The sequence below is a fragment of the Muntiacus reevesi genome, chromosome 4 (genome assembly GCF_963930625.1).
Source record: "Muntiacus reevesi chromosome 4, mMunRee1.1, whole genome shotgun sequence".
NCBI classification, from domain to species: domain Eukaryota; kingdom Metazoa; phylum Chordata; class Mammalia; order Artiodactyla; family Cervidae; genus Muntiacus; species Muntiacus reevesi.
In genome coordinates this window covers 38845021-38860173 of record NC_089252.1, presented here as the reverse complement: position 1 = coordinate 38860173, position 15153 = coordinate 38845021, and the positions used below count along the sequence as shown (strand labels likewise).

At 39.8% G+C, this 15153-nt stretch overlaps 1 protein-coding gene across 4 annotated transcripts in view; it reads right to left on the bottom strand.

Moving 5' to 3' along the window:
- PTPRM (protein tyrosine phosphatase receptor type M) overlaps positions 1-15153 on the bottom strand; it is a 637795-nt gene that overhangs the window by 228639 nt on the left and 394003 nt on the right. For all 4 annotated transcript variants that reach the window (XM_065932554.1, XM_065932556.1, XM_065932555.1 and 1 more), the window contains exons 12-13: positions 5388-5661; positions 4374-4410 (exon numbers count right to left, since the gene is read on the bottom strand). In XM_065932554.1, the coding sequence (XP_065788626.1) occupies positions 4374-4410; positions 5388-5661 (311 nt within the window). The remainder of the gene's footprint in view (positions 1-4373; positions 4411-5387; positions 5662-15153) is intronic.

The following is a 15153-nucleotide window of genomic DNA, read 5'->3' as shown; positions in this document are numbered from 1 at the left end:
TATATCTGACTACTATAATACTTTTGGAAAGAATTCAGCATGTGTTTTCATGAAGTTTTTGTCTTGATTTCTAGCTATACTGCTATTCAAATCACAGCAAGGACAGGAAGACAAATGACACCCTCCCCCAAACACCAAAAACAAACAAAATCCTCAAAATTTTTATTAACTCAAAATCTTCAAAATTTAAAAAGTGATATATTTATGTATCTATACTTAGAAGTATTATAGATTACACTCTGCCTGATACAATAGGCCTTCAAATATTTTTCATCCTCTTAAATTTGCTGAGGCTTGTTTTGAGTCCTTGAACATGCTCAATCTTAGAGCATGTTCCATGTGTACTTGAAAAGAATGTGTACTCTGGTTTTTTTGGATGTAACGTCCTGAAAATATCAATTACTGTCCTATTGTATCATTTAGGATCTCTATTGCCTTATCAATTCTCTGTCTGGAAGATTTGTCCATTGATTTGAATGGGGTGTTAAAGTCTCCTACTATTGTTTTATTCCCATCAATTCCTCCCTTTATGTCTGCTGGCATGTGTTTTATGTATTTAGGTGCTTCTATATTAGGTGCATATAAGTTGACAACTATAATATCCTCTTCCTGTATTGATACTTTAATCATTGCACATATCCTTCTTTATCTTTCTTTATAGACTTTGTTTTAAAGTCTATTTTGTCTGATATGAGCATTGTGACTCCCCCCCCACTCTCTTGTCATTTCTGTTTGCACGAAGTACCTTTTTGTGTCTCCTTACTTACAATCTATGTGTGTCCTCAGATATTTTTTAAAAATAAAAAGTATAACAAGCTTCCAAACGTATATATTGTCAAGGAGAAACATAGCTGGCATCACGTCACGGAAAACATTATTTTGTAGAAGATTAAGGCAAAGTATACAGTTTAAACTAATTATTGTATCAGTTGGAATGACTATACCTCATTTAAGACAAAAATTCTAACCGGCAAACAAAACAGATTTTTACTTGTAAGTGTATCCTCTCAGTTTAGAATTGATTATCAACAAAGTCTTCCAAAATTAGCAGAAAGGAGTTTCCACCCTACTAGTTACCATAAGGCAGCCATAAGGGATGTACACTGATTCCTAAGACACAGTTGGATCAAGCGGTCTTAAAAAGAATTCAACTATAAACGTGTGAATGTAACTAAAAATCAAAAATAAAAACTAGGAAAATTTCTATGTACCCTACCATAAAGATTAAAAGGAATTCTATGAACTGGGAGAGTAACCCCCAAACATCAAGTGTTAATATATTGTCATCATACAATGTCTTTTTAATGTAAGAGAATATTCTGGAAAGAGTTTACCTATAGCTAACAATCAAAACAAAGCTACATATACTTATGAGGAAATTAGATATATACATTAAAGGAAGATACATAAAAATACAGATGATTCTTCAACATATAAAGACATGTAATAACACACCTTAGGTATTTTCCTGTTTCCAGTTTTTACAAGGCTTTATATTTGAGATGACTAGTGCCAAAACATACCCTTGAAATATGATCCAAATAATCATTACATTAAATTTCAAATTAGCATGAAATACATCTTTAAGAGACATATCTGTGTTTGAAATTACAAATTAGTTCCTTGTGGAAAAAAATCTACTTCCATACTTGCGCTATGAAGATACATGTCAACAGTTGTTTCATGAGAACATTGATATCTTTGTAAATTCAAAATGCTGCTTAGGAAAGTGGTTTAGTGTCTGAAAACTCAATTAAGCCACTATACTGTCAGCAATATGTGACAGAAACAGTCAAGATGTCTGAACTCTTTTAAATTTCAAACATCTTTACGATATGGTGTCAGTAACATTATCAGACCTGTCTGTTTCTCTGTTTTGACTGGTCAAGATGGAATGGCTTCCTTCATTGCAAAATCAATTTTAGTATCAATCAGAAAAAATTATCTGATTATAAAGGTGATGAAACATTAAACCGTGCAGTAAAGGAAGGTTGCTGAATCTGAAAATGTAGAAATTAATGAAAAAAATAGTATCAAACATTGTAGTTTCACCCACAAGGAGTGTATTTCCCAAGGTTTCCTCCTGTGTGATGATTTTACGAACAGGAATAACAATGGGATGCAGTGAATATTAAAATCTATTTCCCTCTTTCTCCCCAAAGTTTATTTGACAGAATAGAGTTTGTTGCTGTGTAAATGTTTGCAAATTGACTCAGAAAATCTGAGCGGGGAAATATTTAGTCAATCAGGTCATCTGATTGCTTAATCATCCTTTGGTGAATTGAAAAACAAATTACAATATTGATTAAATCTAGCTGATGATGGAAGAAAACCATCCAAATCACCATCTAATTCAATCTATTGTGAAAACAGCAAACGTCAGATTTCCATGTTTACTAGTGTGTTATTTATATAATTACCTAACTATGCAAATGAACAAGATAGCAGATATTTTGTTGTTTTGAGTCAACTGGGCACTGACTCAGTTTTAGTGAAAATGAGGACAGATACTTGTACACTGCAAAATCACGAGTGGCCAGAGGATCTGCCGGGTGAAAAGCCAGGAGATACAGGGAAACACTGGTGTAGGAATCCAAACACTTGGGATCAAGCCTTGACCCACAGATTATTAGATGAGTGTCGTTGGCAGGTCAATTTGTCTCCCCAAATATGCATTTTTTTCATCTCAAAAAAATAGCAATTTGTATCTCTGTTTTCACAGTAATTTAGAAGAAATAAATGAGAACATGCATATGAAAGCAATTTTAACTTTCAGCTGTGACATGAAAGGCAAGGCATTATAAATTAGGCATTCTGGAACTGGGTTTTCAGAACTCAATAAAGCAATCTGAGCATGGGTCATGATCTGGAGGCCTAAGACAGTCAACACCTCACTCAAAGGGCTTATCATACTGTAATAATTAACAGCTAAAAGTGAATTACAATTTAGAAAACACATCAATGTCTGTAACTCCATTTTTAGAAAATTAATTTAGCCCTACAAATAAAGGCTCTTAATCAAGTACAATATGATATAAAGAATTGAGTATTTTAAAATCAATATAAGGAGATTCTCAGAAATAGAGCTATGAGCCCATGAGGACAAACAAAATATAAATGAGCTAAGTACATCCCACAAGGCCTGACACATACTATGAAACCAAGAATATCTGTCAAGTCAACGGGATAAAGAGGTCATGTATCTTCAGAAAATGAGAATTTTGAAAATGCCAATGGGCACCTGTAATCTATTTAAACTACTGTCTGAACGTCAAACAACAAAAACAACAAGATATTTTCACCCATCAGAAGTCATCAAGGGAATCCCTGTGATCTGGGGAAACCTGGGGTTTTCTGCTGTCCTTTCTAAATTCAGTCTCACGATACTTGCTCACTGTCCTCATGTCTCGTCTAATGATTTGAAAGAGTGTGTTTAACTACAGGTGTTAACGTATGCTGCCTTGTTTTCATGTAGCTTTGGGCAGTTCTCAAGGCATTTACACACTTCCACTTGGGATGGTTAAAAGTGCACTGCAAGGTTGACAAGATGACGTCATAGCATGTATACACACACACCCCTGCAGTCTCTTCTTTAGGAGGTGCTAAGCTTATGCGGATTCACCCTAATCTACATCTCTTTCTTGATCACATTTTTTCAGGATGATAATCAGGCCAGGGAAACAGAAGGTCCTCAGTAACATCTCCTGGTCCCTGGGTTGAGAGAGACACACGTCCCCAGTGAAAAGAGCCCAAGCAGACTCTGTTTTACAGATTATAACTAGATAATTGCGCTAAAGGGCTTCCCGGGTGGCTCAGCATTAAAGAATCTGCCTGCCAATGCAGGACACTTTGGTCTGATCCTTTGGTTGGGAAGGTATCCTGGAGAAGGGAATGGCAGCCCACTCCAGTATTCTTGCCTGGAGAATCCCACAGACAGAGGAGCCTGGCAGGCTACAGTCCATGAGGTCACAATGAGTTGGACATGACATAGCAACTAAACAATAAACTGCTTTAAAACAGCAGGAGGTAACTTACTGTCCTGCATCGGAAGTTCACTGAACCCAGTATTACTAGGTAGGGTCCACTATGGTTTAAAACACGGATAGGAGATCATATAAAAAGTAACTCTATTTTAATAGAATTTTTAAAAGATAACTATTGTAAACTGCTTTGAAACACAGCAATATGACTTATTATTTGAAAAAAAAATCTATGTGAAACACAGTTCACTGCCATACAATCCTAGTACATACATGGAAACACACACATGTCTAACACACTTCTTTCAATGAGGTGAACATTTCAAGAAGTTTTGAAATACTGTCTAAAATTGGAGAGGACAGAAACCAGAACAACCCACAGTTTCAACCTACCTTTTGTGGCCACTCGGACACAGTCTATTTTGGTTTCCTGTGTTAAATAAAGAGGGGAGAAAAATCACTATTCATGTTTTCTGTGAAACAAATAAAAACTCTGCAGTTCTCCTTAAGTACAGATAAGGGGAGGTCTCACTGTTCGAAGGGTGGCATTAATCACACGCGATTACCCCCTGGACTGTGCCCTGATACATTTTCTGGCTCCAGGGCTGGCGGTGGTGCTGCCTTTGGGAACCCGGCTCCAGGTGGTGGGTAGGAGCTATGCACAGAATCACCTCCGCCTGGGGGGGGCCCCCAACTCCCTTCTCCAGATCCCTCACTGACCCCCTGTGCAAACACTCGTGGGGAAAACCTGTCTCCCTGATCCCTGCTTCTCACTGGCCAAAGGCGGTCGTGGTGCCGAGACCCACGCTGTGAAGGAAAAATCTTTCTTGTCTCATGAGAGCTCTGGGTCAGTCTAAACAGGAAAGGGAAGAAAAACTCAAAAACAACTCGACAGTCTGTATTTTGTTTCCATCTTATCTTTCTAAAGCTGTTTTCTCTTAGGAAAGAAAAAAAAAAGGATAACTAATTTAGTCCCAGCTATAGGAAGCATAAACTCTTGTGGCACCAAAGAAATGGGACAGAATATGCTGAAAAGACAGATGTTGTGAATCTCACAAAATTGTAAATGAGCTGAATGTACGTGCTAGAGCTGTGCTGTTTTCCTGTAAAATAGTAAGCTAAGCAGAATTACTAGCCAACTTTTGGTAACAAGTAAAAACTGAAAATAAAAACCATCCCGTTGACAATATATTCTTCCTACAGAAACCACATACGAATATATTTGCTTCTTCCCAGGAATTTCTCCAGGTGAAAATAATTTTTAAAAAGAGAGAATAAAATACATTTATTTCAAGTAAAAACACACAAAAGCATGGCTTCCCTTCTTACGGCTACAATATGTGATTTGACTGGGTTCGCATTAATAATCCTGAACAGCCTAAGTAAACAGCCATTTATAAAACTTACCCCGTTGGCTCTACTAGCTGCTTGGAAGTAAATTCTGTAGCTTTTATGGGGAAGGAGAGGGGTGTTCCAGTACCCGTTGTAAGTCTTATTATCACCAATAGTAAAGGGCTGAGCCGCTTGGAGGCTGTTGGCTGGGAATTCTGCTGCAAAGTAGTACTGGGAATTCAGTATGGAGGCGTTCTGAAAGTGGATGGGTACCGGGTAACATTTTAAGATTTCTGTGGTCTTTTTCGTTCTTCGAGGACGCTCTTCCTCGACCACTATTTGGTAGACACTAGAAAAAAAGAGTATCCTCAGTGACTGTTTAGGAAAACAGAGCTGAATCCCATTGTGTTCAACTTCACAGACCCACAGGACACCCCAGATAAATAACAAGGACAGAGTCAGTAATAAGGGCTTCGTGCCCAGCGGACACGGACCCCACACTTGCTCCATGAAAGAGACAGAAAGTGCTTAGAGTTCTTTCACAGAACTCTCTGACCCCGAATGAGACAATTTCTGGAAGGAAAGATAATTCACCATAGTTAAAACATTTTTTATATGGCAGTTTTTCCTGTTGATGTGAGCAGAACACCAAGATAATGTTCCTCTTATGCGGTATTGAAGATGAATTTGTACAAAATGGACTCGGTTTAACCAATCAATGAAACTATATTAGCCGTAAGTTCATTGAAAAAGGCAACATAACATTTTCTTCAGTGACAACTGTATGAACACCTGTGAATTTTTATCAGGTCACAAGATACAAGGTGTGATGATTCAGGCTAACCAAGGTGTAACTTCCATATATATATATATTTTTTTTAATCTATTTTTAATTGGAGGATAATTGCTTTACAATATTGTTTTGGTTTCTGCCATACATCAACACGAATCAGCCATAGGGATACATATGTCCCCTCTTTCTTGAACCTGCCTCCCATCTCCCACCCAATCCTACCCGTCTAGGTTATCACAGAGCACCAGATTTGAGCTCCCTGCGTCATACAGCCAATTTCCACTGGCTATCTATTTTACATATGGTAATGTACATGATTCCATGCTACACTCTCAATTCGTCCCACCCTCTCATTCCTTCACTATGTCCACAAGTCTGTTCTCTATGTCTGCATCTCCATTGCTGCCCTGCAGATAGGCTCATCAGTACCATCTTTCTATATTCCACATATATTAAACTAACTGAAAAAGACACATGCACGTCAATGTTCACTGCAGCGCTACTTACAACAGTTAGGACATGGAAGCAACCTAGACGTCCATCAACAGATGGATGGATAAAGAAGTTGTGGTATATATACACAATGGAATATTATTCAGCCATAAAAAGGAACCCATATTTTCTTATATTCCTTTGTATTCACCATAATCGGTCAGTGGAAAGACAGGACGTTAGGAATGCAGGAAAAAGGTATTTGCATTTCAAAAGCCAACAACTTGGAGTCAAAAGCAGTTTCTAAGAGGAAATCATGAACAGGACATTTGAATTACATACAAAAATAAGATGCGGCTGAGTATCCTCAGAAGATGCTGTGAGTTCAGATGTCCCCCTGGGAGGAGTGGGTCTCCTGCTTCCTACCCACCTTTCTCTCCGCACTCCTTTTCAATGTTTGTGAATTTTGAATTAGCCTTAGGAGACTGGGAGAGACCTTGAAGGGATGGATTTCTTTACTGAGATGCATACATTTACTAGAATGATGAACTTCCGTGCAGTTTGGTTGGAGAAAAAAAAGATTCTAATACAGAGAAACCTTGGCAGCAGTTTTGAAAAACTGAATCCAGATTAGATTGCAAGTTCTGACAAGGAGATGTATCTTTTTCTTACTTTATCAGAAAAGCACTGTGACTCCCGGAGCACAACTCTGTAATCCTGCGGTTGTTCAGCATGGACACTCGTTTAAGCTGGGGAAACAGAACAGGAGGGAGGTGCTTTCCACCCCCATCAGCTGGAGTCAGCGAGGGGAGGTCTCTGTCTATGCTCCTGTCCCTGTGAACTTGGGATCTGCACCTGGTGAATCTCCTGTTTCTGGAAGTATAACCACTTAGCACATTCTGTTATGGCCATGCTAAGCAGCAGCCGTTCAGTCTGTAATTCTATTCCAATAAAGACGGATGGTTGTAGAACATGAGACTGATTGCTCATGAGGCAGGGGGTCCAGCAGGATTACAGTGTGATGACAAAGGGCTTTCCGAGCAGGGAGGTAAACTCAGAAAAGAAAATAGGACTCTTTCTAACCTCAAGACTTTTTACCATTCCTGCAGGATGTTCCACCAAACCCTGTGGCGTTCTCATCTGCAGGACGGATGCAACATGGAAGGAAGAAGTTAGGGAGGACCTTCCTATAGGGGTCAGGGACAAGGAATACAGACAGGTGAAAGGGGACTTTGACTTCACACCCCCTCCTCTCTGACCTCTTACATCTACAGTCAGATGTGGCAATTATAATACATCTGCAAGTTCTTGGACACTTCTCCACCGAGTATGGGATTGGCTAACCTTGATGATGGCATGCAACCAGCAGAACGTAACAGGACAATGTGCAACTCTCAAGGCTTCAGTCAGAGAAGTGCAAACATCAGCTGAGGAACTGTGACTCTTCTGCAGGGCCTGCTGTTGGGGTGGCGGACACTGGCATGTGCACCATGTAAGCTCTACTCCTAATGCTGCTAAAATTTGGCTTCGAAATTAATGTCTTTGGATCTTATTTTTTCCGATGAAATGAGACAATCAGATGGATCTCTAAGGTACATTTTATATTTTTTTATTCAGCATACAAAGACTACTCTTGCAAGATGGACAAATCAAAAAATAATTCATTACTTTGCAGAGAGATTCTCCATTAAATAACTTTTAACATTGGCTTTCTTCTATTAGAAATCTTTTCCAGTTTATTTGCTACATGACACAATGTTCCAAATTCCACTTTAAAAAGAACTTCTTGGAAGTCTAGTGTACTACAGTAGATAATGTAGAAATATGAAGATTTATGCAAAGAAAAAAATTACAGAAATTATTTTATATAGGAAATACTAGCCCAGAAGGCTTCCATATGTAGGTTTTATTTTCTGGTTTTACTGATGAGAAAACTGAGGTTCAGAGGTGAAGTGCCCATTCTCTTTGGGGTACATACTTAAGTAATAGCTGACGTGGTCTCCTGACCATCAGATGAGACAGTCATTTTACAGAAATGTAAAAGTCTCTTGTGAGACTTAGAATGAAGTGGGCCATGAAGTATATATTTTTGAAAATGTAACATAATCCAGAAGTAATTTCTACTTTATGTACCTTATATGTAATATATAGGGAGGAAATATACTGATAATTGCTAATAATACATTTTGCTTTACTAAAATCTAATACTAAGCCTATTCTGTATTCATTTCCTGAGTACACAAGACCTGAGAGAGGAGGAAATTACCAAGGAGAAGTTCTGTGATAAGATAATGCTGGTTAGATTGCAAGTCTATGCTGTATGACCCACAAATAAATAAGAGCTGGAGAGAACCAGAAATTGCATCTGTTTCTTCTACCCCCTCTTCCATCACCTCCACTTCTCACTTTTCATCCATTTCCAACCCCCACCTTTGCTAGTTTTCCCCAATGTTACTGTTTTATTAATTCAATAAATATTTTTGAGCCTCCAGTATGTGCCAGGCACTGCCCTGCCTTAACTTGAACAAAGTATTTGACACTCCCTAAGTCTTTCCAGGTGGCCAAGCGGTAAAGAATCCACCTGCCGATACAGAAGACATGGGTTTGATCCATGGGTTAGGAATATCCTCTGGAGAAGGGAATGGAAATCCACCCCAGTTTTCCTGCCTGGAGAATCCCATAGACAAAGGAGCCTGACGGGCTACATTCTGGGGAGTCTCAAAGAGTCGGACACGACTTACAGACTAAACAACAACAACAAGAGAAAGACAGTTTCGTTTTGAAATTGAAATGCCATCTAAGTGAATATGAATGAAAAAAATTAATTTTTCCAATCAGCAAGTTTATGAGGATCATATGAAAATTCAAAGATTAAGTGATTATTTAATGGGCCTTGATTTTAGCCAGTTGGCATGTTAGGCCATACACTCTACTCCAGATATATTACTTCTTAAATAGCCACCATCTACTCATCTTCAGATATATTAAAGGAAGAAGTAAGTAAACCAGAGCAATTTCAAACCCAGAATGTCTTTTCATCCTTGCTCCACAAGACAAATTAGATTTGCAAGCATCCAGACCTCAAATCTATTTGCTCTTTAATAATTTAAGCCCTGAAAGGTCAGGCAGCTCTTTTCTATCCCCCTCTATCAAAGTCCAGGCGCTAATGAAAAATGGCCAAGTCCCTTCTGCTGCCCAGTGGCCACACGCTACTGCCCCCTGGTTGGAAATTAACACGGTATTGACAGCCAGGTCAACGGTACCTCAACAGAACTCGATGACTGATATGTTTTTCTTTTGTACAAATAACATCATCCCCACTGATGATTTTCATAAGAACTTTCCGACCACAAGTGTTAGCTAAAAAGCAGCTTTGAAAATCTCACTGTTTGAATGCTTCTCCTAAAAGGATGATTGGAAAAAAAAAAAAGGGAAATTCTCAAGGATGGTAAACCAAATATAAGTCTCTAGCTTAGTGAGATGAATTAAAATTCTATTATCTTTTTAATGTATTAATCATATTCCCTTTGTTTATCAGTCACACCATTGCTAGCTTTCCTCCACCACCATTCTGGAATTTAAAGTAACACAAAACTTTTCGGCGACAATTGCAATGTGAAAGCACAAACCATCGTGAGGATTAATCTGCCAAAAATGTGACATCATTATATCCAAACTTTCTTACGGAATGAAATTTAAAGTTTAATTGATGCTAGGCTTTCCTACAACAAAACTCTAAGCCTCTTAGAAGGAGAATAAGAAATCTGCATTTATACAGAATAGCCCTTGAAGTATAACCTAGGAAAGAACATCTGAACATCTTTCATGGACTTCATTAAACATAAAAGTTCAAATGCGATGAAATGGTTTTGGTATTTTCTAACTTTGAAGAGGTTGAGAATAAGCCTGCTGCAGATGTGAAATTGGCTTTAAAATATGTGTCCTAATTCTTTTCAAGGTTAAGCCTTTAGTTGTTAGTTCACTCTTCTTACCTACTTATTCTGTTCCTTATCAGCATAAAATAATTGAAGGGTTATCCAACTAGACGGACTTGTGTGGTGGCTCAAATGGCTCCTCCACCTGCACTGGAGGAGACCTGGGTTCAATCCTGGATTGTGAAGATCCCCTGGAGAAGGGAAAGGCTACCCACTCCAGTATTCTTGCCTGGAGAATGTCATGTACAGAGGAGCCTGGTGAGCTGCAGTCCATGGTGTCACAAAGAGTCGGACATGACTGAGTGACTAACACTTTCACTATCCAACTAGAGAGCAGAATGTTGGGTGAAGAGGAGAGATGAGGGGAGAAAAGTCCTGCTCTATTTCTTTTGTTGCTTCTGCTAATCCTTTTTGCTCGTGTTTCTCATCATGTCAAAGGCTTAGAATAGTGTTCATTTTGTAACACTTAATAGTAACTTTAACTTGATTGCAGTTTTTGGTAAAGCCTTCCATTTTCTCTTTTAAAAAAAGGATAGAGGGGGAGGAGAAGAGAGAGAAGGGGTGATGTTTGGAAACAGTAACATAGAAATTTATAATACCACATGTAAAATAGATAGCCAATGGGAATTTGCTATATGACTCAGGGAACTCAAACAGGGACTCTGTGACAGGCAAAAGGGTGGGATGGGGAGGGAGATGGGAGATAGGTCCAGGAGGGAGGGGACATGGGTGTACCTATGGCTGATTCTTACTGATGTATGACAGAAAACCACAAAATTCTAAAAGGGTATAAAGCAATTACCCTTCAATTAAAAATTGAAAAAAGAATAGAGTCTAATATCAATACCTTCTTGAAGATTAACTCTTTGGGGAGTGAGGGAAAATGAAAATATAAATTATATGCAAAACAGGGAAGAGAAATGTGTAATTCAGGTTTATTTACGCAGTAACACGGACTGCATTTCCTTCCTGTTCTTTTTCCAGTCATTTCCATTCCCCGAACCTGTCAGCATTTACTGAAATGACACCCTGAAGAACAGAACGACCTGGTTCAACCGAGCAACATTTTAAAAATATTGCAAACAGATCACCAGCCCAGGTTGGATGCATGAGACAAGTGCTTGGGCCTGGTGCACTGGGAAGACCCAGAGGGATCGTGTGGAGAGGGAGGTGGGAGGGGGGATCGGGATGGGGAATACATGTAAATCCATGGCTGATTCATGTCAATGTTTGGCAAAAACCACTACAATATTGTAAAGTAATTAGTCTCCAACTAATAAAAATAAGTGGAAAAAAAGTATTGCCACCAGTTGAAAATTAGGGGGAAGAAAAGGTCAGTTCAGTAAGGTCAATGTGTTTATCATCATGCCTAGGATCCATTTAACACGGGAGCTGAGAGCAGCTAAATGAGCATGTCCTGCTCACTGACTCACAAATGAGGTCTGGTCACCAGTTTTCCGTGGACAGTAGACTCTGGGTAACATACTGCGAAGCGTAAACTGATCCATGGGGTCAAGTATTCTGTGTTGGCCACTTTCATTTCTCTTTGTCCTGCTCTGTTCTAGATAAGACCGGCGATCTACTGCTGTGGCACACTTGTAGGGTACCATAAATAAAACTGATGTCCTTGCAGCTGTCATTCATCATGAGGAGCTTGCCTGGCATCCCTAAGTTACTTCTGTACTGAATGTGTGTGCACGTGTGTGTGTGTGCGTGTGTGCCTGAGCATGGGGTCCCACATCATACTGCTCTGCTAGTTAGTGATAAATCTGATATCATAAAATATTAATTATAGCTGAAAGATTGGGCGAGAAATATGAACTCAATTACTGCTCCATATTGTGAACAAAGGGCAGGGAGGAAAAAATCCTACAGTTATGGAGGTTTGGGGTAATAAAAGGACAACTGGAACATTAGACTTGGGCTGAGAAGCTGTGTAAAAGGCCACGTGTTATTAATCTTCACAACAGGCACCAAATTGCAAGTAAATTAGTCCAAGATGGAACATCTTTAAGAGTGACTTCTCCCCCTTTTGACAAGTGAAGATGCTTTCCTTTGCACATTTCATTTCACTTATGTTTATCATAATGTAATCATCACAACTGCATAACAAACACATGACTGTAAAAATTATAACCCAAAGTCCCCTACTATTTTTAAAGCTGTTTTTCTTAACTCGCTCTAGGGTTTTAAACAAAATTAGAAAAATTGAATACTATCAGAGCCATACTAAATATCTTCATTGTTGTATGTTTATGTTATATTTAATGCAGAATCTTTCAGTCTCTAAAAGTATTCACAGCAACAGTGCAGGCCAGGTGAGATGTGCATGCATGTGTTCTCAGTTCTGTCCAACTCTTTGCAACCCCATGGACTGCAGCCTGCCGGGCTCTTCTGCCCACGGGACTCTCCAGGCAAGAATACTGCAGTGCAGTGCCATGTCCTCCTCCGGGAATCAAACTCACATCTCCTGCATTGGCAGGTGGGTTCTTAAATGCCATCGTCTAGAAGGGGCAAGAGCACAGTGAGCTGAGCCCCACACCAGTGGAGTCAGTCCAGCTCTATCACCAAATCATCCCCTGACCACTAGGGTCCTTTCAGCTCTGATATTTCATAGCTCCTGGCACTAGGTCAGGCAAGCTGTGACATCGAAGACTGAGAAGAAAACTATTTTATCCATATTTCCTTCCTGTCTGCGATATTTATCACATGCAAGCCCTGTGAGAGGCACAAGGGAGGAAGAAAAAGACCAGACTGTCCTCATCTTGAGAAGCATGGCCTTGGGGTGTTAGAAACAGGTTCCTCAAACTGAGAACTGGGACGAGATGCTGATAAGGATTTGTACCAAGTGGAGGAGGAGGCAGGGAGCAGTCTCTGTCTACATCAAAGTCTCCTGTGGCATCAGCGGCTCCGGGAACATCTGGTCTGAACCTGGTGCCCAAACACTCCTGCTGCTGGTGACACCCAAAGACTGTCCTATGCTGCCTATGGCCACCAACTTTTCCCCCAAATTAAAGCCAAAGTAACAGCAACAAACAAAAGAGCGAATGTCTTTGTGGTCCCTGCATAAACCCTGTTTCACTACAACCACCTGGGTGTACAAAGCTCCACCCAAGTCCCAGCAGGTCTTTCTGTCAGACTCATTTGCAGCTTTGCCTGCAAAGCTCCCAAGACCTTGGGGGACCCTTCATCAATAGGGCTGAAGACTGAGGGTAACGGGCTGGGCTGTGGCTCCGATGCCTGTGGGGGTCCCAGTAGGCCTGTCCTAAGAGTCCCCGGGTTTCCCCAAGAGGAACCCTGGGAGAGACTGGGTTTTCCTCAGTCTCCATGGTGCCCACATCCTACTAGAAGGACACTGTAGGGTCAAACAAGCAGGGCTGGGTGTTGACTCCCATCCCCTGTGATGCCCGAGGGGAGGAACAAGAAGTAGGTCCCTCTGCTCCTCGGGGTCTCTGCTCTCCCGCCCCAACTCTCCCGAGGCCCTCACCCTGGCAAACCTGGAACCACCTTTCCTACCTTCTACAATTGTGCTGCAGGTAACAAGAGCCATCATTTCTCAATTCTACTATTTCATTTGATATCCATTGTAATTACAAAGATCAAGTCAAAATATTACAGATATGTTGGTTGTTTGGGGGGTGATGGTGGCAGAATCTGGCAGTGGGGTCCCCTTGCTGCCTCCCCAGGCCACAGGTGGCCCCTGAGTGGTTCTCTCCCTGAATGAGAGGCCTGTGCGCCTGCCCTGCAGGCCCTGGAGCACCAGGCTGGGGTTCTGATCTCATACCTGGCATCCTTCAGAGGGGATTCCGTTCAAGAAGAGGAAAATCTGAGACAAGGGAAGGACAGAGAGGCAATATATTTTCATGCACAAAAGCAAGTTTGAAATGAACTTGGAGGGAAAGTTAAATTAAGTTCCATTGTATAAAAGCTCAACTACACCTACTCTATTATTTTTATCTTCCCCTGCCATTTTTCAGGTTGCTTTTCAAGGGTTCTGGAAGAACAAACTTAGTTTCCAAACTGAATTTTCAAAGAGATGACTGACACTGTCATCCTAAAAGCAACTTTAATAAAAATGATCTTTGTTTCCTGGCAATAAGGGGATCCAGAGTATTATTTTTTAATACAATAAAAGTCACCCAAAATCAGGTGGTAGAAGGGTGGTGGTGGTGGTGGTAATAAGAGATGTAGCACAGTTTTTGTGAACACACTCTGTAGCAATTCAGGCATAAGAAGTCATAAAAAACCGAGCCTGTATAGTAATATAAAATGGAAGTTTTATTGTTAAGTGACATTTTGGTTTTTGTGACTATGTGTACCAATGAAAAAAGGAAAAATTTTAGGGTGGAAGTCAGGTACTTAGAGCTCTTTTCCTTAACCAATTTTAGCAATGGATAGAACCTTTACAAAAGGTTCCAGAACTGTGACAAAAGAACCTTTAACCCTAAAGGTTAAAGGTGCTCTTTGCAGGTTACAATTCTTCAATAAAAGAGAGGGAACAATTTAAAAAACCATTAATAAGCATTTCAGAAGAATTGGCATTTTCTTTCTTTATTCTTTGGGGACTATTAACATGATAAAATGAAAAAAGAACATACAGATCAACAAAAAAGACTTCTGAATTTGATCAAAACTATCCAAAACACTAAAGCAACTCTGTTCAACCCAAGTCCTTTAAGTA